General features: G+C 45.1%; 1 protein-coding gene and 1 long non-coding RNA gene across 5 annotated transcripts; one reads left to right on the forward strand and one right to left on the reverse strand.

Annotated features, from left to right (window-relative positions):
* The first annotated feature begins 166 nt into the window (after positions 1–166).
* On the forward strand, positions 167–23,164 carry LOC134169476 (uncharacterized). The gene is made up of 3 exons (XR_009966895.1): positions 167–378; positions 10,831–11,136; positions 22,879–23,164. It is a non-coding gene; the product is annotated as an uncharacterized LOC134169476 (long non-coding RNA).
* LIMA1 (LIM domain and actin binding 1) lies at positions 1,792–27,476 on the reverse strand. Of its 4 annotated transcripts, XM_062630018.1 has the most exons (11): positions 27,352–27,476; positions 24,278–24,413; positions 21,705–21,750; positions 19,290–19,736; positions 14,104–14,212; positions 12,477–12,637; positions 9,803–9,910; positions 7,666–7,717; positions 7,256–7,371; positions 4,406–4,539; positions 1,792–4,005 (listed from the first exon to the last, which is right to left on the reverse strand). In XM_062630018.1, exons 2-11 carry the CDS (start codon positions 24,394–24,396, stop codon positions 3,003–3,005), a joined length of 2,295 nt encoding a protein of 764 aa, XP_062486002.1. In that variant the 5' UTR covers positions 24,397–24,413; positions 27,352–27,476; the 3' UTR covers positions 1,792–3,002. The 4 variants fall into 4 exon arrangements, with proteins under 4 accessions (XP_062486002.1, XP_062486003.1, XP_062486004.1 ...); XM_062630019.1 differs by lacking the exon at positions 27,352–27,476 and having other exon boundaries at positions 7,256–7,354; positions 7,655–7,717; XM_062630020.1 differs by lacking the exons at positions 9,803–9,910; positions 27,352–27,476.
* Between the last annotated feature and the right edge of the window lie 31 nt (positions 27,477–27,507).

The raw sequence follows: 27,507 nt of genomic DNA on the forward strand, positions 1-27,507 counted from the left end.
GGCCAGCGCGCATGCGCGGGGGGGTGGGCGTGACTTCACCCTGGCCACGCCCCCCCTCCCGTCCCGCCGTGGACCGTTAGTCCGCTGCTTCAGCGCTCGCTGAGGGGACGGGCGCTAAGGCGGCTCCGGAGCCCTAGAGAGGGGTTTCCGCGGCCGGACGCGAGTTGTTCTGACTGAAAAAAGCCCTCGAGACAGTGTTTAATGCGGCCTAAACCCCGAGGGGAGGCCCCGGCTGAGGCAGGCGCCGAGCACAGCCCCAGCGCTGTAGGTAAATCACCCCCCCCTGCACCTCCGGTTCCTCAGGCGGGCCCATATCAGCTCTGAGAGCTCCCAGTGCTGCCAGCAGGACAGTGGGATTTGTCGTGTGAAGAGTGAATGGTAAGATAGCAAGGATTAGCTTTACTAATAGCAGCGTGGTTTAACAACATATAAGCACAACAGGTACACTGGCTTGCAAAGTTTAAATATTCCTTATAGAATTTAAAACACTCATAACAATCTGTGTTTTAGCTTGTCAGCCTTGTGATGAGGGTTATTGAGTAACAATTGGGCAAGCTTTTCAATTAGGCTCTCAAGCTCCATCAAGGTGGGCAGCATCAGCTTCCTTGTGCACTGTAGCCAATGATCCATCCTTCATATAATAGCTCTTCTGGCATCTGTCCAGTTGAGAGCAAATTAAACGGCCCATTAAGCACTCAAATACTATGATAACTAATAGATTCAGGGACAGGCTCGTTCATGATTCACTTTTCTTTAATCAAGGACTTTTATTGAAAAGTACCACTTGTGCTAATTTCTCCTGGACCACGTTCAGGCAGTGAGTGATGAGCACGGGTCCTTGTATCTCAGACTCGCAGCTGCCTCAGATTTAACCAGGACTAATGATTTACACCATTAAAGTCTCTGCTAACTGCAGCCAGTGTTGCTTTAGCATTATGCAGCTGGGGATGCATTGTAAAATTCAATTGCGTTTCCTAAGAAACAAGGAGTTTCTTAGGAACATGTCCAATAAATCCAAGCCCATAAATATTCTTCCCTTCCTTTTCAAATACACTTAGCACAATTTCCAGCCAGAAAGATCTCCAATTGCTTAGTAATCGGAGGAAATCTGATACCAAATGCATTTAGTTAGGAAGAGATAGAAGATGACAGAAAGAGCATATGCTTGCACAGCAGTTTTGCAGTACCTCCATCTGTACAAATCAAGTCTTACTTCTTCCTTAAGAAGAAAAATTAGCAGTATGTTGTACACCTTATGATGTGAAATTGATGCTATGTTCCAGCTAGATAGCAGGCTGCTTCTCCCTTCTCTCTCCCTCCTTCCCCTATATACATATGCATACACACATGCATTTTCTCATGCTGCTGCAGGGCACTTCTTGGTCTTGGTCTCTGTCTCTCCCAACCAAACCCACCTCAAGCTTAAGTGAAGATGACTACAATACAGAACAGCTTATGGGAAGGAGGTAGAAGAAGACCTCTCAGTTGTCCTCGGCTACCATGTCAGAGAACCACCTAAACCCAGAAATGGAAGTGTAAAATACCTGCACCACCTTATTTCTTTTGCCCATCCTGTTCTAATCCCTCTTCCATAGGCTGCTGCATATGAGAACACGGTCTGCCTGTTTGGCTGCGAACAGGCAAAAAGCGAACACACAGTGTCACCTAGTGGCACCACAAAAACCACTGCCTGGTCTCCAGCTCCCAGTTAGAACACCCAGCTTCTCCCAGGGTCTTTTTTAAATGCCACCTCTTAGTGAATCGAGTATGAACCCAGTCTTCAGGCTTAAATTTTCATGGAAATGACCAAACTTTATTGAAGATTTTGTAGTTAGCAGGACTGCTAAGAAAGCAGAATATTTTACACCTCAAGTATAGTAAAGAGCTAATTCTCATGAGAATACAGTACAAATATAAGCTAATATAAAAGGGCATCCTTCCACTGTTCAAGATTTCATTATTTGTAAAATAAATGAAGTCAAATTTAAAAATGTACTAAGCTTCAATGCCAGCAATCAAAGTTGCACTGTTCAGATGGGTTTATTCCAGATTTTCCCAATGCAGCATAATTTCACAGCTGTAATGAAAAGATTTATGGCAGCTTGATACAAGTAGGATTTCAAAGTCATCAAAAGGCCTTAAAATATTATCTGCAGTTTAAAATGAATGATGATGAATTGCAAGTAAAAAAAAAACAAACAACAAAGAAAACAAAAACAAAAAAATCCCACTTCAAATGCACATGAAATGCAAAAGTAGTGCCCTGCAGGCTACTGCAAAAGGGTTGACTTGTCCTCAAAGAGATCTGTCAGTCAGCACAGCTTCTGGATAAGCACTAAAATACATGCGTTCCAGCAATGGGCACACCATTCCAGTTGCACAGAGAAAAACAAGGAGAAGAGGGAGTCTTCAATTGTTCAAAGGCAGTTTTGAGAATGAAAATCACATTGCACTCAGTTGGAGATGGTTTAGTTGATTGATACTAAGCACATAAATGTTTTAATTGTCAAAAAAACAGCCCAGTTGTGCCCTTTAACTGTATTTAAAGTGCATTAAGTTACCATTTTTAAAGCAGGCCAGAAAGTCCCTTTGAAATTGGTCCCTAAGCACTGCAGTAGCATTTGTAGTGGTAGAAGTAGTGTATTATAGAAAGCCTGTTTCACAACAGCACTGTGAGCACAGTGAAATCCCATAAATTGTTAATGAAATACGTAGTGAAGCTCAAAAGGGGTAAAACAGTAGGAGTACAGAACAGCTCTGTTCCCATGCTGTGGGCACAGATTACCTGTTGAAGCTATCCCACAGCTGGAGACTTGCTTCCATGCACCTAAATATACTCTTTGCAGGCTTCCAGAGTATTTTCCCGGGTATTTGAGATACTTTGCACATAGAATTCCCTTGATGTCAATGTGCAGTACAGCATCGCTTTCCTGGAGGATAGCTCTTTGTTAAAGCTAAAACCACCCATTTGAAAAGGCCCACCCTTTCTAGTAAAGGCCAATTTATTCATCATCATCATCTTCATAGTAACGATTCCTTTTGATCTGTTCTTCCACCGACAGATCTTCCATATCTTCACCCTCCCAGAAACCAACATCTTGGGATTTGCGATTCTGGTTAGGAGAGGATTCCTTAGCAGTCATGACACTGGCTAAGCTGGAATGTTTAGGAGAATTTGGTTCAAGGAATTCTTCATTTGGAATGTCCTGCTCTTCCATACCATGTTCTTCCTCATCTGTCTCTGCATTCACCTGGCCATTTTCTACAAAGTTATGCTCTACTCTTTTGATACCAGGAGATTCCTGTTCTTCCTCTACATTTTGCTCTTCTGCACTCTGGATCTTCCTATTCTCAACCTTCTTTTCCTTTTGCTTTTTGTCTGCCACAACCTCTCTCTCCAATTCCTCACTTCTTTTCAACATGTCTCTCTCTGCCTTGGGAGGAGATGATGAATTCTCTGGTTTATGGCCTTTAACAGATACTGTTCTAAATGAGGCTGCGACTGTAAAGGGACGACTTCTCTCCTTCAATGAGGAAGACCTTCTTAACTTCTTGAGATCCAGATCCACCTCCTCCAGCACATCTGGCTTGGAACTCTCTTCCTCTGGGGGCCATTTGGGTTTGAGTACTTTGATGCCCTCATCTAAGGCACTTCCTTGACTGCTTTGGTCAGATGGAGGCGGCCAAGCAATCCTGAGCTTTTTAGTTTCTGCTGGTCTCTCTTCTCTTTCAGGCAAAGCTGAAGCTTTTGCTTCCATACTTGCTGCCAGAACTCCTACTTTTGCAATTGGAGCATCCTCTACCCCAGGGCTTTGTGGATTTTCTGTTGCATTAACACCATGGACAGTTTTCTCCAGGGATTCTTCACATTCAGTTTTGCCTGCCCATAATTCCTTATGCTGTTTGTGTCCAAAGCCTTCATCATAGTTGCCTTTAGACTTGAAGAGCTGATTGAAGTGAGGCTTGCAGTAAATATTCCCACGCAGAGATGCGTACGTCCCAAGACTGTTCAGGAAAATACAAAGTCAAATGTTAACATTCTGAGCCTCAGCTACCCAGATGATTGTATATTTTAGTTATGTTACCAAAGAGATTCAATTTCAGTCCTCCAACATGTTTAGAAAAGACAGCCTTACCACTTTCATGAGTTTGCATGACCCTCTTTTCAAGTGTCAGGAGTACTTTACGAAGTTGGACATTTCCCCACTTAAAATTCCATTAAGAGTTTAAAAATAGACTTCATCAAGTGCAAAAGCCACTGCCAGAACCAGGAGTGTATTAACACTCCTACGCTCCTCTCCAACTCACAAGGATTATGGCTGCCTTCAGCTCAGCTAAGCCTGAGCAGCACTTTCCTCAGCTGCTAGAAGAAAGCTGTACTTCCCATCTGGAGCAGTGTGTTTACCTGAGTTTACTGTTGCAGTAGGAACAGCGGAAGCAGCTCGTGTGAAACACCTGCTGGTTGGCAAAGAGCCTTTCCATGGGGTACACGGTCTTCTGACACCCAACACATGTTTCCTTCATTGGCAACTGAAACTTCTACAGGAAGAAGAGAAAGTTAACTGGAAAATGAACCAGCTGCTGGGGACTTGGCTTCATGCACAGCTTCCAGAGCTCCCAGAAACATTGGAGCTATTCCCTTTCCTGCAACTCAATGCTAATTATGGCAGAGTGGGTTCTGGTGGGCAAGGAGTAGGAAGAGGCAATGACGGGCCCTTAGGATTGCTGCGGCTTGACACTGAGCCAGGATTTCACCCCAGTGAATGCCACAGCTGAAGCATCCCAAGTTGAGCAATGGTTGAGAAGGAACAATGAAACTACCAGAGCTCAGTTCTACCTCTGACTGAGCTAGTTCCCAAAAAACTGTCTAATCGAGTTCTGCAACCTCCATTTTTCTTGACAGGAAAATGACAAAGAAACTTTGAGGGAGATACAGTCAGTACGAGACTTACCAAAGTTAAAAAAAAAAACAGTGCAGAAAAAGAGCTGAAATACCCTCAAAATAAAAGGTAGAGGGTGGGAGAGAAGAGGAATGGAGCAGGCTGCTCACAGTTTGAAATCACCAACTTTAGCTCAATGTTCTCCTCTCTTAAAGAGAAGGAAATTGTCTCAGTGCAGACACAGGCAGTAGGAAACACTTCTGACTCCATTTGTCCACAGTTCCAGCTCTATCACAAAGAAACTACTCAGGTTTCAGGACACGCAGCCCTCAAACTTGCTCAAGACTTAAAGTGAGGAGGGCTTTGAGGTTAAACAGCTAAAACTGTTCATGTGCTCACTAAGAGAGCTTCCTGGGGGTTTAGTACAAGGGTAAACTATGACACTAAGGAGTCAAGTGTTGCTGCTGTGCTGCATGGCAACGATTTCAGATCCTATTTCTGGCAGCATCAAGGACACAAGTAGATTGTCCATGAAAAAAGGTCACTTGATGCCATTCACTGCTTGGAATCTATTAAGGCTGGCTGATAGGGAAGACACTTTAAAGGAAAAATAACAGTTGAAAAATTGACAGTTTCAGGCTGTGTGTTGATTACAATGACTTCAGCAGCAAGGTAAGAGAGTGCCTGGCTCCATACCGTGGGTCTGCACAGAGACAAACTGCTACTGGAGCTTTTCTTTGACTGAAAAGGAATTACCTGCTACAAACCTACTGAAAAGCTTTAAGGAAAAATATGATGGCTAAAGAAAAACAGGAAGGTCACAGGAAGACATAATCTGAGCAATTTATTTATAACAGGCTGGAAACAATGGTTAGGCAATGAAAGTTACAGTTTGAAAGGGACAGGTTGCTGAAGACAGAGCCAGCTGAAGTCAGTTTGTCACAGCCATACAGGTTGCTGACAATTTAATTCCAGTTTAATAGGTATTTCATTTCTTTAGAAGCATTGCTTGATCTTATAGTAGATTACAGTTGTAATTACGATGACATCTTGACCAACAAAATACATGACATGACAGTGCTGGCATGTGCTTCTGCAATGCACATCCCCGTCTAAGAGGAGGAACTTACTTGTATAACAATGAGCCCTATGTCTGGTGGAGAGGCGTTTTGGGGTGTGAAGAGAAAGCAATTCCTTTCCAGGCATACTACAAATAGGAGCTACAGGAGGAAGGTGAGGCCCAGTAAATATAAAAAGCTTGAGAGAAAGCTGAGAGTTGAGCTCACATTAGGAGGGAAGCAGAAGGCAGGAGTAGAGGTTAGGAACCAAGAACAGGAAACAGAAGCTGGAAGAGACAAATAGGAACCTTACATGAATAAACAGCATCTGGGTTTCTATCTAGGCAGAGCAGCATCTAAGGCAGTAACAAAGTAGAGGACTAAAATGATTCTAATAATGTTAAGAGACAGCACACTCTGTGTGACCAAAATCCACAGGTTGGGTGTGCCTTGTATGCTGTAAGAGTCTGAGATTACAAAAGCGTTACAGGCAGCTCTCATTTCACATATTGGCATTTATACTCCAGAACGCTAACACTGGGCAGCCACATCTCACTGGTTTTCATGAGGTCAGTGCTGTTCCTCTCAAAGACGGGGAAAACAACAAAAGCACAGTTGTTTCCTCAGGAGCGAGCCAGGAAGTCTGTGGCAGCCCAGGGAACAGGCATCCTAACTCCAGACATCACACGTGATGAGAAAGTACAGTGGGAACAAAACCTTCAGCACTGCCATTTGTGTCTGAAACGATTAGCAAATACGTTCCTACCCAAGAAGTTCTCCATCTGCTTTATGCTTTGTAGCTCCCACTAAAGACAGTGGAAGCTTAAAGACTTGTTACTCAGCACGTCAAACTCAATCTTTGTGGAGTCAGTCACCACAGTGCCCTTAATATAAAGTTGCCACCAATTGCAGTTACCTTGGGAACAGCTGGAAGAGGAGGGTGGAAAGCCAAGTCCCAGCCTACTACAGGCTCTGAAGCTCAGTATCAGGACGTCAGTGCCAGTCTCTGGGAGCACTGACTTTCTAAGAGCTCCAGCTCAAAGCCCTTTTCCTCACACTGAAGAGGAAGAGACTGCCTCTGTCACAGAGGCACACTGCTCTAACAGCAATTCCAACTGAGTCTTTAAGAAAAGCTGAGTTTTGAGATGCTTTTCCATCCTGAATTAGAGTTCCCTCATGAACACAGATCAGATATTGATACAGTTACTGCCAGATCCTTTGTGACCACATCAGTTGCATTAAGGCTTTTCAATATTAAATAGAGAAGTCAGTTGGTTTTAACAGTCACCAATGTTTGAGACTAAACAGCTGCTTTACCTTCACTGCTTTTGGCAGAGATGCATCTGTCTGGCCACCTGGTTTAGAACCAAAGTTCTGCTGCTTTGTGCTGACAGGCTTCTGAACGTCTGTCTCCCTCTCCAAGTTTTGTCCAACTAAGGGAACAGAGAAGGAAGAAAAGGCAATTACAATGACTTTAAAACCAGGGAAAGTTTATGTTCGTAAGACCCAGCCAGCTAAGAGCCAACACATTTTTCCTTGAACATTCATCTGCCATTAAACCTTTGGATCTGGAGATTTAAACGTGATCATTCTACTTTTCTGAGTTACCAGGAAAGCTAAGTTGGTATGAAAAGGAAACTAATATATGGGGATCTGACATCTAACTTCCAGGAACCGTTCTTCATCCCTGCAAAGTGCTCACTGTGGACACTGAACTAAGTGCTTACCATTGCCATCCTCTAGGAGACCGGAGTGGAAAGACAAGTTGTTCTCGCCTACCTGCAAGAGAACATTAGACAATGAGCACCTTTGACCTTCTCAAGCCTGAATAATCAGGAGCTGAGTAAAACAGGCAGTTTGACACTGTAAGCACTGAAACAGAAAGAGACTGGCCATACTGAAGCGTACCCGAAGCTCCTCTTTGTTTTGTCAGGCACAAGGCAGAGTCCAGCTGACTGCAAGAATGGTAGGCCTTTAGGAGATACCCTCATCATTTTACAGCTCTTGCAATATTAAGATCATCTGCCACAGTGTTCACACACACAAACTCCTAAGTTTGTTTTCCCAAACACCTGTAGCTTGTACATCTTTATCAGTCTTCAGAAATCCTTGTGGATTTTGATGATGTACCTGCCAGGTTGTCTTACTTAGAAAGCCCTTGACACCAAGCAGTATACATTTACTGGAAAGCTCATGGCTCCCACCAACATGTGACAACGTTGGGACAAACATTCCTTGACCTACCCTGTGGAGAGCTGGATATAAAAACCAGTTTCAGCTACTGAACACATTACAAATAAAGCTCTTGATGTGTATTTCTTTATTAAACTTGGCACTATTAAATCAAATAGTTGTAAGTAGCTACACTGAGAAACTAAAGCACTGTAACAAGATTAACTGCAAATCATCACTAATTCATTTTAGTGATTGAAAGGTCCACTGCAAGCAGCTGAAGTCTGAAAATTAATGAGGAAGCGAGTTACATATATTAACATATTCTGGTTTACTGAAGGAATAACTAACACTAGCAGATGGGGAAGTGCATCAGCGTGTTCTGTGGCTGTTAGAGTCACACACGTCTGGCTACTAAATCCCAGATTCAGTGTGAAAAATGACGGAGAAGGTTAGCAAGTGCCTTTTGTTTCCTTTTTTTCAGTTTCTGACATTTAGTACTAGTAGCTTTCATTAGGCTTATTTCCAAAGTCCATAATGTCATTTCAAAAGGACAAGCCTGGCTCTCAAACAATGTCCTGGTCAGGTTCCTTATTGCACCTGGACACCTCAACAAGTCACTTCCCAATTCTAGCTGAATACACGAGGTTTTATTCAACTCTTCCATTCAAAACCAGGGAGGAATTCTGATTTAACCAATGTTCTTTAACTCACCTCTGAGCAAAAAGCAGCAGAACCCAAAGCTGTTCAGCTGTCAGTGAGGAACAGCTGAGAGCAACAACCTGGCCCCTTGCCCAAGGCAGGCTGGAAAGCTCTAAAAGCCCTCCCGGCATTAGGCTGCCACGTGTTCCCAGTGGCTGGAATGCACAGTACCCCAATTATTATTCAGCTACTTTTATCCCCTCTGCTGTCTCCAGTTTAGTCCACAAAAGCCTGAGCTTGAGCTTTATTGTCTCTCATTCACAGTGTAATTTTGTCTCAACTTCCAGCTGAAGCTCAAACCCAGGAACAAACCCAAACTGGCATTCGCAGTTACCTTAATCAAAACTTAGCCACTAAGTGCAGACGAAACAGGGACAAACTCCTTTTACTTGGGTCACACAAAGCTGCTCTTTTTTCCTAGTGTAGTTTATTTCTTGTTTTATCAAAAAACCCACAAACAAAAAACCCAACACCAAACCCCACAAACAAATCAACTACAGAGCTGTGAATCCCCTTTCTACAGTTAGGAAACATGAGGCACAGATTTTAGGGTAGCTTCACCATAAGCATCAAAAATAAGTGGCAGAGTAAAACCAAACAGAACACAAAAAAAAAAACACAAAACCTTCAGAGGTTTCAGCCCTTGTCAGCTTCTGAAGCGAGCAGAAAATACATAACCATGACACTGAAGGATTCTGCCCCACTACAGACATGTCATGACTGAGGCAGGGGAACCCTCCAAGAAAACTGAACCTTCATGTCTAGGTATTCCCTACAACTGCTTCAAGTCTTCCACAGAGACTTTCTCGCTTCCAATTCACAGTCTAAAAACATAACTTAAACCAGGAACTGTGCAGCATGCACACACTCTGTACCAGTTGCTCACATTCCATTCCTACATGGCTTGTGGAACAAGTACATCAGCTGTGCTTCTACAACCACTTCCACTGAAAGTGAAGCCCTTGACCTTCACCAGCATGAGCATCTTACCTTCTCCCCATCCTGACAGGAAATGGAGTCCTCAGGACTTGGTGGCATATTCTCCTTCTGCTCAGATTTGTAATTCTTGAGTTCACTTTCACTGGCTTGAATCTCATTCTATAGGATAAAGCACTTGAAAGTTGACAGGTTCTTTTCCCCTAGGACAGTATTTACTTTCTGGGTTTCTTAACATCTTTTTTCAGCTGTTTCCCTAGTATATACAGTGATATTTAAAAGGCAGGGGCAGAAAAAGCTATACATTCTTGGGAAGTGATACCTTCTAATGAAGAGAAAAGATGGGGCTGTAGAATTTTACTGTACTCTGTGGAAGGAATGTCAGCATTTTTCTCAACAACCCCTTTTTTCTTCTGGATTGCTGTTTAAAAACCAACTCTCATTTCCCCCGCTCCATCCACACCTTCCTTTTCCCAGAAAAGGCAACTTTTCATTTCAAATTACAAGTACGTCAAGGCAAGCACGAGCTCAAGCACTGTGTGACTGCAAAATACGGTATGACATGAAAGCAAACCCTACCCTTGCTTCAATACTTGTCTAACCCCTAATGCTGTTATTTACAGAGATTTGTGCTCTTAACAAACTGACTTGTTTCAGATTGCACAAAAGCATCTTTCATACTTTAGAAAAATTAACTCCAGTGAAACCTCATGGTTCTTTCATTGCCCCAGGAGACGAGGTAACTGCAGAAAGCCTCGTGCCTTTCACAAGGCATCTTCTCTGTGACATTAAAGAGAAACAGCCAAATGCCAGCACCAGCATCCTAGTGGATATTGTAAACAAGTCTGCACGAACCCAGCCATGTCTAATAGGTTTGGGACTGAAGTTTAATATCTGATCTCTAAACGTGCTGTCCATCATCTTTACCTCCCCTTCCTTTACCACTTGCAATGCATGGGAAAGATGGCTTCTCATCCTTACTCTAACCAACTGTAAGTGTCTATCAGTTTTAACGCAGGCCTAATTACACCACAGTGCCCTCAAAATAGTTGTTCCCAAGAGATTACAGCTTTCCTTTGTAGCACAGATGTGACACATTTGAAGAGAAGGGAAGTACAAATACCACACTACCATATCAAAAGAGCCCTGGTGGCTTTGTCAGCAGGGAAGGAGAACATCCAAGAGTTAAGGGCTGCTACTGGAACACAGAAGTGCTGCAAACACTGGCCTCAGAAACCGTTATTTGCTCCATTTTATGTGCTGCCCTTGTCGATGTGCCAGGCCAGAATCAAAAGAGATTCTGCCAAATGGGACATCCTACAAGCATCAGGCTAAAGCCACACTCCCCAACTGAGATCCCTGAGGATCTGCATCAAGAGACATCGATGGTAAATCTCTTGCCTGGAGGCCCTCCTTTAGTGGATCAGCCACCAATCTGAGTCACAAACTGGAAAGGGCAATCTAACAAACTGGATCCAGGTGAGAAACAGGATGCTGCAATCAGCAGTTAATCACATTTGCTGCACTGGCTGCAATTCCTTTCCATTCACACAGTGAAGTTTACTGAACTTTCCTCCCAAGGGTTGGAGAATTAGGCCCACAGTGCATATGAAATTCAGAAATCATTTCAGCTTTTGCCTCTCTGAAAAGATACCCAGGAAACACACATTCCTCCAAAGCTTAGAACCATTCTTTTCAGCTTTCATTTCCAAGGCAAATTTCCTAACTTACAAAGGCCAATCCTCTTAAAATTTATTACTCTGCTTAATAAAAACAATACTTTAGCAATAAAAGTTCCCATCATTAGACAAAATATCAGGCAGTTCCAGCAATGTACTAAAGAACTTTTTAACAAAAATTAGGTTCTCGCCATCCCTTCAGCTGCAACACTTCACCATGATTCATTAACTGCTCATTTCCTCACCAAATAGCTGCAAAATGGGCACAGGTTCATTCACAAGAGTCTAACTGGAGTCAAATAATGGGTGAGAAGACCTGAAGGGAGGTGAAAAGCAGAAGGGAGGAAAACTGGCTGGAGATCCCAAAGCTGCAGGCCAAGAGATGCACGTTCCATGCACTATATGATATTGAAAGTCACTTCATCTTATTGTGCCTCAGCTTACCCTAGCCTATAGCTGATGTATAATACAGAATTGAGTTGGTTTTAAAGCAAACATGCAGAGAGCTAGAGAAATGCAGAAAGAAAAAGAATGCCAGTTATAGAACAAGGGGTAATGGGTTTAAAGAGAAACAGGGAAAGTTGAGGTTAGGTATAAGGAAGAAGTTCTTCCCTGTGAGGGTGCTGAGGTGCTGGCACAGGGTGCTCAGAGAAGCTGTGGCTGCCCAGTGCTCAAGGCCAGGTTGGATGGGCTTGGAGCAACCTGCTCTAGTGGAAGGTGTCCCTGCCTGCGGCAGGGAGTTGGACCTGAATGATCTTAAGGTCCTTTCCAGCCCAAACCAGCCTGTTGATTCTGTCCCAGAAGGACCTCAGTCAGGGTGTCAGCAATTAAATCCTTGGAAAACTTTCAAGAGTATACCAAGAAGATGCAAATACTTATTTCTTCCTGCAGTATGCAGCTGCCGCTCTTCATTAGACACGACTCCCATGAGCACAAAGTTAGTTTCAAAAGATGGCATCATCTTCAGAAAGCCTGGTATCCATAAGATCTTCCTTCCAGTCTCAGGCTGGGACATAAACTCACTGCTATGAGGCAAACAACAGACTTACCATGGTGATGATGCCCGTGGAAGTGCCCTGCTTGGACACAGCTGCCTGGTACTTCGCCAGCCTATCCTTTATGGAAGTCTCTGTTAAGCGAGGCATCTCCAGGCTTTTCTTGGTCTCTGCCTTTTCTGGGCTCAGCGCTGGACTAGAATCTACAAGATGCCCTGCAAAAAGCAGCACATGAATAAAGGGGAACTTTGAGGAACACCAACAGATCTGTCCACAGAAGGATTACAAACCCCAGCCCTTCACCACTCCCAGGACCACAGAAATTCCAGATCTGAAGAGCATGGAAATGCTTCAGGCCAAGATTTCTGCTCCCAGAACTAATGCAGCTGGTTTCAGAAGGAGCATATTCACCAGATGCAGCAGCCAGTGGTCTCAGAAGTAAGGAAAGCAAACAGTTTTAATGCTGAAGACTGGTTTGCTATTACTGTCAAATCCAAGCAGCTGCTACCATGGCTAAATGGAAACGTACATTATTCCTACAGTGGAATAGTTGTCAAAGTCTTTGGGAAGCAAGGAAGGAAGTCTCACCTGCCACTGCCACCCTCTCCACAAGAATAACACGACATGTTACAGATGAGGATATCAAGAACAAATGCATTATGAAATAATTCAGTTTAGTCTCACAGGATCATCTGGAGCATCTTGTTTTATCTCCAGAGGAGCCTAAGGCTTTGCAGAGGTGCAGATCTCCTGACTCCCAGAACTGTGCCCCATTCTTTGCTATCCATCTTTCATTGCTGCTGCCAGATGTTAGCCAAAGAGGGTTAAAAAGCCAGCTCCTGTGCCTGCTCAGCTATGTAACTTCCTTGTGTAATGGCCAGGTCTTCAGAAGTAATTTAATTCAATAAAGAATGATTAAAGAAAGACCTTTCACTAGTTAGTGGACTAAAAGGTTGCATGAATCATTAAGGTCCCTCTTGGGAAAAATAAATTAATATAAGCAGTTCTTGCCATTCTCTCCAGTGTGGCTCAAATAAGAACACAATGTGCTTCACTAAGTAGTGAGATGTATTAGCCATAGGCTGAAAACGCAGAACATTGTAAATGCTTTGTTAGAAAAGAGTCTCCAGACATAATTCTGCTCAAGCCATAAGGCTGGACAAGTATGAGGATGAGAATTAAAGCAAGAAGGAAGAAAGCACAATGTGTCTGTTCACTGCTTCCTACATTAGTCTGACTATTGAAAGTAGTTCTAGGATTAAGACGCAGGGGAAAATGGGTTCCATTCCCTAACTTATAGGATGGTTTGGGTTGGAAAGGACCATAAGATCATCCAGTCCCAACCCCCTGCCATAGGCAGGGACACCTTCCACGAGCCCAGGTTGCTCCAAGCCCCATTCAACACTGCCAGGGATGGGGCAGCCACAGCTTCTCTGGGCACCCTGTGCCAGTGCCTCAGCACCCTCACAGGGAAGAACTTCTTATCTCCAGTGCCTTGGCTTCCCATGCTTAAGGGTATAAGGGTTTAAATTCAAAACGTTAATCAAATGCTACGCTCACGTGGGCTTTACAGATGGAAGATGCACTTCGGAAGATGCATTTCTGACAGGCAAAAGTTACTTCCACTGTGTTGCTTATTTCCTGAACTAAAGCACCAACCACAAGCAGGGGGTTTACTGACCTGATGTGCTGAGGCTCTTCTCTCCTTGGCCAACATCAAAGTCCTCTGAAGAGAGGCTGTTTTCAGAGATCCTTCTCCCAACTGCTGTCTTCCTCTGCTCTCTGGGGACCTGTGAGAGACAAGAGCCACCCATCAGCTGCCTGCACCAAGACTGTCCCCTATAAGCCTTTAAGCTGCACAGGTGTCAGTAGCAAATCTGCTTTACAGGCAGAAACAAGCAGAGCAAGGGACATCTTATTTAACCAATATCAAGTTTGGTCACTGAATATCTGACCCTCTCCCACCTGGAAAACCCCCTCTTGAAGAGGTCAGCACATGCCCTTTGAGCAGTTATCTTTGTTGGAAAGTCCCAGAACCACAGAAATCAGTTTTTAGGCACTTAACACTGCAAATACAAAACTTTAGCCTATATTCCAGCATTTCATACAGTTTCGTTTGAAGCTAATGTTCAAGGTCATTATCATCAATGATTTGCACTGATATTCAGCAATAGAAAGAAGAATAAACACTATTGTAAGAAAAGTTATCTGAAGTTACTTGTTTTGTTTTGAACAGCTTATGCATTGGGTACCAAATAATTCCCTAATTAGGTCTGATAAGGCTGAAGCTTAAGCAGGAGAGAGCCAGAGATTAATATTCTCAGATATCCAGGATAAGCATTCTCTGGAAGGCTGCAGTGCTGGGCAGGGTGCTTTGCAGCACTGCCACACAGATGCTCTGGCTGGCTCAATCACAATGATATTCATTTGGTGAGTCCAGCTCCCCAGAGTCTGATGCCCAATAAAAGAAATTATGAGAAGAAATGATGGCACCTTTGAGAAATGCTCATGAAGTGCAGAGTTGAATTCAAGTGCATCAAGGCAGGAAGTTTTCACACCTGAAAGTCAATCTATAAAATGCTGTTCCCTCCCTAGGAAGAGTTAAATCACAGAGCTGGTTGGAAACGAAGACTGAGGCTAATGTAAGGGAAAAGGCAGGTTTGGCAAGATGCTCCAACCACACATTCCCCCCCCCCCCCCCAACCCCAGCTTCCAACAAGTTTCTTATTTGCTGGTCACCAAACTGAAGGAAATTCCAAAGTTTTATTTTAACAGAACTGCAGCGTAAGATAATCACGGTGACAAATCAGGCACACAAAGCAGCAGCTTCACCAGGAGAGCAAAATGCAGCTGGAACCCCTCTTTTTCCATTAGCATGGGAAATATTTTCTATTTTTGTGGTTTTAAGACTTTGGTAACTTTTCTTCCTGGCAAAGAGCTCAGCTATGACAAGTCTTTTCCTTCCATAGAGTGTCGATAGGTTCAGTTTGGGAGCGTCTGCACACTTGTAAGGACTTGCAGATTCCTCACTCTGGACAAACTATGCTTAGGTGATTCTTATTCAGCCTATGGTAGCTTTAATGTCACCTTGAACCCACAACTCTGAAGCTCTTAAAAGTCAATTTCCTCATCCAAAGGGTCTAATTTTTGACTAGTATCCAAAGCTCATCCTGGCAGGCAGAACACACTTGAAGACGTGACCCTCTGAAGAGGCAGAAGAGAAAAGCCCACCTGAAACCCCTGGTTTAAACTGCCCTGGCTTTGGGGGGTTTGTGTTTTCATCATATGGCACCACACGTTTTCTGGCCCACAGCAGGAGGGACAAAGCTACAAAGCAAACCCCAAGTTTACAACATTAACACACAAAGTTTAATTGGCAGCAGAGTGCATAAGGAAGCTCTCACTCCTAGGAAACAAAGGTCTTCAGTAATTTAGATCCAGCACCTGGGCTTCCAACCTCACTGAAAGAAACCATCAGCACTCTTCAGCAGAAAAAGACTGAAATGAAATGGGTAACTTGTTCAGGAAACCTCTTCTCATTCTGTTTCACAATCACACCTGCATTTATTCTCCCTGGAGTCCTTCTCCAGCAACATGATGCTGAACTGCCTTCATGTTGAGGGGACAACCAAAACCTCTGTATTTTTATCAGCAGTAAAGGATTCAATACCCATCAGAAACACATTCCCCTGCTTTGACTCTACAGGACGTTCCTGAAGGTTGGTGAGTCCTGACTTGGGAGCAAAGAGCTTTCCCTCATCACACCACCTCACTGTGGAATCCACTGCAGCAGGAAAAGGTCAATTCTCAGAGGCAGTCATCTCATGACCAGCTAAAACAGACCAAGTTAATGAGTACTCCAACTGTCCCAGTCCTGCCTGCTTCTCTCCTCCTGTCCTCTTTGCCACCTCAGACACCTGCAGGTACAATTTCACCTGAAGAACTTCTCTGTAGGTAAATACAACACAATTAGGTCTTGAGAGTAAAAAACCCAAACCACCAACATACAAAAGCTTTAGAGTTCAGAGATATTTCTGTATAGGTCTTCACACTAAAACCTATATATATATAAAGTCAATGTTATGTAGATTTTATATTGGCAGTTTTATGTTGTAGGGGAAAAAAGCAGAGTAATAATGATAATAATGGCTTAACAAAGGGAAGATAAGGGTCTTTCCCCATTACAATCAATAGACTGACCAACTGAAGTCATTAGGATGATTCTGGCTTACGGATGGGAACACCTTTTGAATGAAGGAATCCCTGACTTCCAGCCTTATGCCTGTGGCACTCAGTTCCCTTTACAGTCCTGGCTGGGCCACAATTCCCATGCCACAGCTTCTGCTACTTGCAAAAAAGAGATAAAACATTCCTCCTGTGTGGAAAGCCCCAAGGTTCTAAGACGAAAGAGGTGAGCACAGAGGTACCTCAAACAGAGTTAACAGCATTTTGCCTGGGGCACAAAGAGTTGTTGGGCAAAAGACCAACTCAAAGTTACACCTATTTCATTATATACCAAGTGTGTCAAATGTGACCCTGCACATGAGGTTTGTTACAGGAGACAGTTAAGTTTTCTGCCTTAAAGGAAAAACACAAACCAACCTGGAGACAGCTTTGTAAGGAACACTGCAGATCTACTTTGCTCTGTCTTTCCTTCTGCTCTTCCTTGTGTACTCTTTTGCTATCGCTTACGGGAAGAATCCTTTGTAGCTGATAAAAGGGCTGATGTTCAGGCTTTGCTTAGTGCTGAACCAACCCAGACTGACATGCCTGCCTCTAGCATGGTTACAGCAGCTTTCTCCATGAAGATGCAATAAAAAAGATCTGCCTTTTATCTAAATTGCAGAAGACGGAGCAAGATCTGAATGAATAAATGAAGAAACGAGAAGGTTTTGCATAAGCAAACCCTGGAAATGAGAATAGGTTTGTTTAGAGTGGGTGCTCGAGTCAGGAAATCCAGGCTCTAATCTGGATTCTTGCCACAGGCTTGCCCAGCAACCAGGCAAGTTGTTTTATCTTTCAAAGCTGCCATGAAGTTACAGCCATTTTGCTATTTGGCTTCTACAGATGTTTTATCAGCAAAGCTCTGACAGCACTTTTACCTTAAGACTTACATAAATGCCACGGAAAATCGCCATCTCAGCTGAATTTACAGTTGGGTTTGTTGTTCGTGAAGGTCTTTTCAAACCTAAATGATTCTCTGAGGTCTTGCACACACTTAAACCAGGGCTTTAGCAATTCACAAAGCCCAGGCAAAGCATGAATGGAAGAGGCAATGGCAGAGCTTGCAGTTAGGCACATTTACACCACTGCCATAGTTGCTTCCTACCTTAGTGAAAAAGAGCTGTGTCCCCATAGTGCTTCAGGGTCTTTATTGTATGGGACTGCATGACATCACCCTCCAGGCCTCAGATAAGTTCCCAGAACCAGGAATCTCACAATAGTGCTTTCTGATTCCAAAGACACCCCCCTCTCCCCCATACACTCAAACTTCAGCGCACTTTGTGCCTTTTCTCTTCGAAAACTAAAAAGTAACCAGATGCACTTGGAATAGGAACGTACTTTGCACCGAACCTGAAGAGTTTCATACCTCCTGTACAGCACTGCCTGTGCTCAGGCGGTTTTCAACGCTCTTGGAATTACTAAACTTGACAGAAATATCACTTCCAGAGCTCCAAAACGATTTATTCCCCAGGCTAAGCTAAAGTTACTTGAAGCCCATCTGCAAACCGGTACTTTTCCTGTGGAATCCTGCCTGAGTAATCCTACAGGAAGAGTTGAGAGCAGCGCTATCAGATCACCCTCCACAACCCAGCCCTTCAGTGGACGTGACAGCACGGACAGCCCTCACACAATGACAAAAGCCTCCAAAAATCCAAGTTGTGGAAATTCCTCCGTACAGACCCAGTCCTCACTTGAACACTGAGATGCTCCTCCGAAGCCCTGAATTGTTGCGTATTTAAACAACCTTTGCACAAAAGTCACTTGGTTTGCTCAATACTGCAAGAAAACCACCCGCAGTCAAACAAAGGCCAGAAGTAAAGGAAACTATGAGAAAACTGGAAAATCCACGAGCATCAAGGCCTCGGGACTATGTTGCAAGTCACTCGCATATGCAACTCATTTTCTAGTTAAGCAATTCTCCCCGGGGACACAGAGTCTGCAGTCCACATGCAGGATCACATTTCATGAGCAGTTGTAGGAAAAATGCAAGCCCTGTGCATTTGCAAGTCAAAACTAGTGAAGGCAGGAGCCTGGCTGCCTATCTCTGCTGATTCCTCCCTCTCCAACCCCATAAGAAACATTTAAGATAGAAAGATGACAATACAGCAAGGAAAAGATGGGGAGTATTTCACAGCACACACATCTCTCTGCATGTGCCTGTATGTGACTCACTGATACACACATAAAACCCCCTTAGCTCTGGCAGCACTTCCACCTCAACTGCAGCCACCCGAGGTTGTTGAGCTCACTTCAAACAGTTACTTCTTTTAATACGTGTATTGTTTTACACCACTCAAGCTCTCATAGCTCATCTTAATCCTCAGACACCATACAAACAAACCCAACTCGCTTCAAAACCCCACGCTTAATGAATTCCATACTTTTCTCTCTTAAATTGCACCCCTTTCACGAGCAAATTCACATCTCCACTGAGCAATCCCCAACAGCCCCAAGCGCTCTGCCGGGACCTGTGCAGCTGAAGTAAGTTATTAACACCCACAACGTTAAGTTTCAACTACAACAATGAGTACAATTATTTGCAGAGTCAACAGATAGGAACCACTCCCTCCAGGGACTTTTCCTGATGCCCAGGAGGCAGCAGAGGTTTAGTTTCTCTCATGATTGGAGGGGACAGATCCTTACCTTGGGCTGGGTCGCTTCACCCTTCTCAAACATCATCTTGAGTTTGCTCAGCGGGACGCTGTACTTCTCTATCTTCCCCGACGAGTCCGTGTTTTCGCTGGCATCCGACTTCTCCCCCTCTCTGGGCTCTCTCAGGCAGTTTTCCATCCTGCCACTCTCTGCTGAGCGGCTTTTGGGCTTTCTGCTGTCACCACCGGGACACTGGGGCTGGCCAGGGATGCGCTCAGCGGATGGAGCACCAGCCCCCAGGCTTTGCTCTTCCTCTGGGGAAGGAGCGGGGCTGCTCCCGAATCCAAGCTCGGGGTTCGTAACCTTGTGCTTAACCTCAGCACAGCTGCTTCGTAGCGTTTCCTTCTGAGACTCCGTTCCCAGCACTGGATTCTCCCACTTCTTCTTTAGCACACTCAGATTCCCCCTTTTAAAATGAGGGGGAAGATTTTCTGTGTTCTACAAAGAACAAGAAGTTAATTCCAGTTTTATGCCTGGTGAAGCATTAAAGCACTTCCTTTCTATGCGAAAGGAAGCTGAAGGCTCAGCACTGAGCTCAGCTCTCTGCTTTTTCAGACAGCTGTGAATAGTTACAACTGTGCCACATGGAGAAAGCATCCAGGATAGGAAAGGAAGGAGGGGGGAGAAAAGTCAGGAGCTAAAGCAGGAAGTGAGCAAACAGGATGGCCTTATAAGGGAAAAGGGAGTCAAGCTTTGATGAGCTAAATGACACAAAAGGCTTCAATCCACCCATGAAGGAAAGGGGTCCCAACTCCACCCAAGGGTCTCTGGTCCTAGAAGGAGCAAACAATAGCACAAGCAGCCATATGAAGGGTGGGTGGTGTGCCAAATGCTGCAATGTCTTCCAGCTGCTTCAGAAGACAACAATCAGTGCAGGCCTTCCAAAAAGCTTAGGATTAGCTTTCAGAAACCACCACTTTTGGAGCTATGTATTTCCACTATCAGTTAACAGCAGTGTTCGAGTTACAAGAGATGCGCCTGCAGTATTTTTGCCACCCAGTGTAAGGCTCAAGCTAAATACTGATAACAAACACCTTTTTGCTCCCATTGATAAATACCAGACCATTTACTGGCTTTTTTTTCTTCTATTTCACTCAACACATTGAAAGCTCTCAGCAGGAAACACACACACAAGCTTGCAAGTGCTGCCTTACCACTGGGAATTAGATGGGGCAGCAGTAACCCTCACATTCAAGTGCTTCTCAGCTTGGTTGTACTTACAAGTAGTTACCTCTCCCCAGTGTAACAGAGCCTATGTTTGATTCATTCACATCAGTATCATCATTGTACTTTTGCTGTCTGTCCCTTATGGGGACCACTATGTCTCAGACTCACTGCAAGTGGAACAGGTCTGCAGGGCTTACAGGAATTAAACAGGATTAGCAGCTATATTAGGATTTAAATCTCTCACCCTATTACTCTTCTGGTCACATTTTGAACACTGCTTTGCAAATTAACTTGAATCCACCTACACTTCCAAAAACAATCAGCTTGTGCTGACTGCATTTGAAAGAAAGTACTAAAGTTACAAGGCAAATGTAATGCAGCAGAAGTACTGAAAATGGCACAGCAGGTTTCCACAGGAGCAGCTCTGGACCCAGCACACTTCATAACACATGTTCTTGCTTGGAACTTGGCTATTCCCTGATCACACAAGCAATGAAAATTTAAGACCAGAGAGTAATTTCTAGGATGCTTCATTTATCACACCTATATCCTGCATAGACAAAAGCATGACTCCCAAGCATTAAAGAGATGAAGGCAGCATGCTCTACCACAGACTTACCCATGTATCCTGAAAACATTTGAACAGAAATGAACCTGAGGATGTGTGTGAACAAAGACCATCAATCTTAGTGCCTGGTACTGCAGGCAAGGTCCTCTGATCCCAGAACAGTAAGTGCAATGCAACGTGAGGCTGTAACACAGCCAGAAAGGATGCTCTCCCTCATCCAGGGGTCTAAACCTTGTAAGGCTCCCCAGAGAAGATCCCCCTTAAGGGATGCTACAGCTATTAAAGATGCACACACGTTACATTTAAGACAGGCTGGTGGCTCTTTCTAAGCAGACTTATATATTTAGTTAAGAAAGGAAGAGGTACCACCCCACTGCCTACAGCTAAGAACAAAGAGATGGATATTCATGTGTTGTGGTTTTTTGCCTTTTGCTTAGGAGCGAATTGGTGACTCAACAGATAGCTTGGGGCAGGGAACTTCATTTGCTTTCCTTTCATTAACATTGGGAATGGGTAGGGGGAATGAGTCAAAGCAAACACTATGTCTAAGCCAAGTTTTCTGTAGGACACATGGCAGCAACTTTGATATTCCAAAAATCAACTGTCACAGCAGCATTAGGGTAGGCTCTTATTGCAGGCTCTTGCTTATTGCCCAGGAAGCAAATACTTACACTTCTTTTTTTCTCAGCAGTGGCTTCTTCAGCTGCCTTCTGATACCTTTGAGATGGAAGAAAGAGAGAAAAAACCCCAACACAACAGTTTTTAAATCAGAATACTGAATGCTCTTTAAGACTCCCTCCCCCCCGCCAAGGATTCCCTGCACTTCCTGGACTTATCAAATTAAACCAGAGACTTGAAAAACAGCAGCAAACAGCACCCGAGCAATGCAAAGTGATCAGACGTTTTTAAATCATTCAGTTTACAATAATAACACACATGATCATTGTTTTCATTCCCTAAGCACTCCGAGTCTCAAATCGAGACAGTTTACCTTGGAATAGCTGTATTGTTTCCACCGGGCAGCTGTCTGCTGTGCAGGAATAACTCAGCTATTGATCCAGCAGCTGCTGAACCGTGACAAATCACAGCTTGGCAGAAGCAGGACATCTACAGAAGTGCCAGTTCATTCTACTATGCTGGGTTGTAAACTGCACCAGTTCAGCAGTTGCTTCAAGAGCAGCTGAACCATCCCAGCAGTGGAACCAGTAATCACAGCCCTCTGAAGATAAGCCACCCTGGATCATGAATCAAAGTCCTTTAAGAAGCTAGAGGGAACTCCCAGCAATCTGCACACTCACAGCCCCTGCACTGCACAGGGTGAGCCCACTCTGCTTTTGAGGTGCACAGATTAGTCAGATGTGACACATTTTGCCATTTGTAAGCAGAGCTTTGCTTTCTAAAGGGAAGAAATGTCACCCAACAGCTGCTGGGGCAAGTGGTGTTTCTACCTTTCTTATCTGTGGAATTCTACTTTTGATACAACTCTGACTGTGTTACATTCAGTAAACAAGGCACTAATATTACAGTCATCAGCTTCAGCCTTCACATAATGGCTGCAGTCAAACCCATAACTTATGTGTATCATAGCTCCTTCCAAGAGAAATAATCTCATGTGCAGATACCTGCTGTATTACAAGTTTTCCTTTATCACATTTGATTTTTTTCCTGCTGTAAATAGCATGCTCTCATGTAGATTCTTCCTCTTGTTACACTAGAGAGTAGACAAACTGCACCCTTACTTACTCCTGCTCCACCAAGCTGCATTCATTGTACAGACTGAAAGGAGTGTAGCTGCCCCTCTTTAACCAATGCAAACATATTAACCTATGTCCCTGTACCCTAAAGGTTCCCAATATTGAATGAGACATGCTGAGAAAGGAAGATTCTCACTACGGGAAGAAGCCACAGAGGGCCATGGGGATGCAAGTCAAGTACCACGCTGGAGAACAAACAAGGGTTGAAGAGCCCCACACAGCACACACTGGAAGTTCCCCCACCATAGCACACTGCTCAAGTCTCTGCTGCTGCAATTTGCATGTCTCTGACCTGGCAAAACTGGTAACCTAAACACTTTATGGAACGAAATAAATGGCTTCATGTACAAATATTTAGGTAAAAGCAATTTAGAAAAATTATGCTCCTCACTGTGAGTGTCAGTGTTGGCAAAGCCCAGAAGCAGGACCGTGGTTTTCCAAGGAACTGAGGATGCTTATGTGGAGGGACCCTACTTGATCAGGGAACAGCAGTTTGGATTACTTCCAGTAAGCCCTTTGCAAAGGATTAGCCACATGCAGCAAGATGACCAGGTTCTGTAATCAAGCTTCAGTGAGTGAATAAATCACCTTAACAAGAGCAGTCAAAGCAAGCAGCTTCTGCCCAGGACACAGTACTTAAAGAGTAACTTCAGGAGATGTGTTTATGGGAAGTCCAGGTTGCCAACTATCCATCTACCAGACTCCAGAAAGTTTCTCCCACCCTCAACATTTAAACACTCCAAAACCTTGCTACACTATTAATGCAATAACCTAGGAGACTTGGTTGCCCAAATCCCATTGAAAATCCAAGCTGTAGTCTATATAATTCCTTAAGGAATTAAAAGCTTTTCCAGAAAACAACAATAGGCCACCACCACTCAGCTTTCTCAGTGTCTAAAATGATTGTGATTTGACTGTAACCCATCATCCATCTCTCAAGAGAAAAGGGAAGGGGACATGTGAAGAACATAGCTACTGTGACACACTGATGGAACTCTTACTAGAGGGTTTCATCTGTCACCACCAGTTTCTAACTGGTCTCAGCTTAACTGGTAATGTATTACTGCTACTTCTTGGGGTACCAGGCAGGAAATGCCATGTTAACAGAGAAACCTACGTAGTTTATGGCTTTAGCAGTTCAAGACTGTTTCTGCTGAAGTAAAACCCTAATGGCAATAGCCACCTGCATTCCCCACACTCTGCCCTCAAAACCTGATTGCCATTTGTAGTTTGACAGAGAACATTCTACCTGATTTTCTGAGAGCAGAAAGAAGCTATTCTGGCCCTAACTATTCTATGATTCTATGACCACTGAAACAACAGAACATCAGCACCTACAGAAACCTTTGCCCAGCACACATTAAACCAGAGCTGAAATGCCTTACAGATCCATATGAAAGAAGCACAGCAACTGTGAGTGAAGCATTGCTCGAGGTACCAGCTGTCAACCTGCACACACAGCTTGTGGCCAGCAGCCTCACAGCACTTACTTGGAGAACCTCTCCATGAGAGCTGACGACTTGTTCCTGTTGACGAGAGAAAGCTCTTTTGCAGTGATTTTCAAGGACTGTGAAGCCCATTGTCTTCTGTTAAACGGGGAAGGCTCCATCTTAGCACCACAAATACCTGCTCAGGAGGAGAGCACAGTGTCAGCAACAGGAATTACGTGAGCACAAGAGTAGCTTCGTAAAGTGATTCCATACCAAGCCACCATTCAGCTGCTCCCAGTGTACTGAGTCCCGATCATTTCAGGACTTTATCCGTCAATGGACTTAGAAAAAAGACATCAGATTAAAACTATCATTTCCTCTGCAGACAACATTAAGATGGGGCCCTTGATAAAAACACCAGCCACAATGAAAGGGGTGAGAGAGAAGCCACAAGCCAGGAGAAGGAAGCAAACTGCGGCTGAGGAGGATGTGGATGTGACCTCTAGATTCCCCATATGTACACACGGGCTCCACGAAGCCCTAATGTGCCCTCTCTTGCTTGGTTTCTGAACCAAATGTACTGGCATTTATGTAAGAAAAAGCTGGAGTTATGAAACCTAAGAGGATGTAATTCCTACACAGACATTTCTCATTCACTCTTGCCGTGCTCATTCTGAAGGCAGCAGCCGCTTCCTCTGTGAGCTGAAACAAAGTCTCCTGTTCATGGAAGCAGCTGTAAGCCTCCTGTTGCAGTGGCTATCGCTTACCTAAAGCAACAGCTTTCACTGCCTTGTCCTGCTGTAAATGGCAAGAGATTTTGTTCAGCTTTTCAGCACAGAAGGCAACAAGACTGTATCAGATTTTCTTTCTTTGCGCACTTGGTTTTCTTTTGTGGAGGAGGAAAGGAGGGGAGATTAATTTAGAGTTTGCTGATAAGACAAAAATAAAGCTGTGGGCCAACGCCTTTCCTTTTTTCCTCTTTTCTTTTATCCCTGCCCTCATGTCACACAATGCCTGCAGCAAGTGCATTGCCTGATCCTACAAAGCTAACCTTAGGCAGGCTAAGCTCCTTCTCCTATTTGCCACCAAATTCTTTATCTGGTTTGCACCATTAGAACTCTGGGGGTGTGAGTACAGGGCTGCCTGAGCGCGAGCCACACTCTAAATGGAAGCACCTTAAGCCAACTTGATAGAACAGTGAATCAAAGGTAGGAAATGCCACGTTTCTGGAATCCTTGTAGGCATGCAAGACTTGGGATCCTGTAGTGCCTCAGTCCAGAAGAACTCGGCTGCCACGAGTGCAGTCTCACTGATGGTCTACGCTGGGAGTCTCAGGGAATTCCAGTGCAGAGATGGGAGCTCGGGGCCTGTGAGGGGCCCAGCTGGTGCTCCAGCCAGAAGAACCCTCCTCAAGTGCTGCACCCTGCTGCTGCACAGAGAGAAAGGCTGCAGATGACCACACTGCTGTCTTGGCCGCTACGGGCAGGAAGGATGGGACTTCTCCAGCATCCCTGAATTCACCTGATCCCGTGAAGGGACTGACACCCCATGCCAGCACGGGGGTTACTCAAGGCAGTCATTTAGAGGGTGCTTTTAGATGTACAGGTGGAACTATCACAGCAAGCAAGAACAGTTGAAACACCCTGAAATGACTTCTCCATGGTACATTTCCAGCTTCCAACTCACAGCTCCACTGACAGCAGCCTCTGAAACGCTCCCATGGCCCCTTCCAGCTGGCAGGAGACACTCAGACTGCAGAGCTACTTGCTGGAATTCCTGCTTTCTCCAGCCATTTCACATCACCTCTCCTGTCCAGACTGGACTAAGAGCAGGACACCCTCCACTTGACTGCCTGAAAGTAGTTACCAACAGCACAAATCACAACCCACAAAGGAAAAGGATCTAATATAAGAGGAGTGCTCCATTTTCTCCCTTTGCAAAAAGCACATTATACATGCAAATAAAGGAGCATTTCTGTGATTGCAGGATGTTGATGCCCAGTAGCAAACATTCAGCATATGGCTTTAATAAAGCCACAGCATACATCTGCAGGGATTACACACAGAACTTCCAGTTCTTCATACAGAACCGTGTCCCTGTTAAAAAGGATGAATTCCGAGGCAGCCAGGTAAAGCCACAGTTTAACTTTTGGTTTATGGTTAACCTTGAGCCACAGGGAGCTCACCTGAAGCCCCACTCTGCAGCTTAAGCTGCCTGTCAAGAGAAAGCAAAGCCCAGTTTAACTGTTTGGAACAGAAGCCCAAGCAGTGATGCCCGAGCATCCATCCCACTGCAGCCTGTGCTGCTCCCACAGATGCTTCTTCTCCCTTGCCATGTTTCATTCTGTTCTCCTGCCATTTTCCCCATGAAAGCCTCAGGTGCATTAAGACCAGGAGGCCTGGTTTGGCAACAATCTCTTTCTAAAGGCAGTACGTGCTGCGAGGCCATTCAGAGGCCAAGTGAAGCAGCCTATCTGGGATCTCAATCTCTACAAGAGACAGAAACCAGACCTCTAGGATGCCCCGGAACTTGGGCTCCACACCTTTAACAGCACATTCCCAGCACATTCCCATACATCCAGACCTCTTCAAGCATCTCCGCACTTTCTTTGCTGCTCCTGCTTAAGAACTTATCCCAAATCATTCCGGGAAATAGCCCTTTATTGTATGCGTTACAGTTTAAACGGGACGGTGAGGATGCTGTGCACGGAACAGACACAGACGGTGCGGATGCAGCGCAGGGCCCGGAGGAGGTGGGACAGGACCCAGAGCTGAGCGCGGTGTTAGGGGAGGGAACGGCTGCGATGGGAAAGCACCAAATCAACCTCCAGTAACCGTAACCGAGCGTTCGAACGGGAGGATAAACCCGGGAAGGACCCGAAACGTTCCCGCCGCGCTCCCCTCCCGTCCGCACCCCCCGAACACCTCATCCCCATCCCCATCCCGGCGGGGCCATACCCGAGCCACGGCGGGGCAGGAGCGGGCTCTGAGCACCGCTGCCACCGGGCCGGGCCGGGCCGGGCCAACGGAGCCCCCAGCGCCCGGCTCCGAGCCACAGCCCCCGGCCCCTCCATCCCGCGGGAGCGCGCCCCCCAGCGGCCCGGCGGTCCTACCCCGCTCCCCCGCCCCACGCACCTGTCGCGGCTGAGCCGGTGAATGCACCTCCGAGCCGGCGGCGGCGCCGGGCACCCGCGGCGGCCCCGCCCACGGCCCCGCCCACGGCCCCGCCCCTGGCGGGGGGCTTCCCCAGCGCATGCGCACTGCGCCTGCCCGGCGGGGTCTTCCCGCCTT

The sequence above is a fragment of the Pezoporus occidentalis genome, unplaced genomic scaffold, assembly GCF_034315485.1.
Source record: "Pezoporus occidentalis ecotype Australia unplaced genomic scaffold, CSIRO_AGI_Poc_V1 ctg345, whole genome shotgun sequence".
Lineage (NCBI taxonomy): Eukaryota > Metazoa > Chordata > Aves > Psittaciformes > Psittacidae > Pezoporus > Pezoporus occidentalis.

Coding starts and splice junctions, on each gene's coding strand:
- LIMA1 (XM_062630018.1), bottom strand. CDS start 24,396: ATGGAGCCTTCCCCGTTTAACAGAAGACAATGGGCTTCACAGTCCTTG. Junction 12,638..14,103: donor GAAGAGCCTCAGCACATCAG/GTCAGTAAACCC, acceptor TGCTTTTTGCAG/GGCATCTTGTAGATTCTAGT. Junction 4,006..4,405: donor TACTGCAACAGTAAACTCAG/GTAAACACACTG, acceptor TTTCCTGAACAG/TCTTGGGACGTACGCATCTC.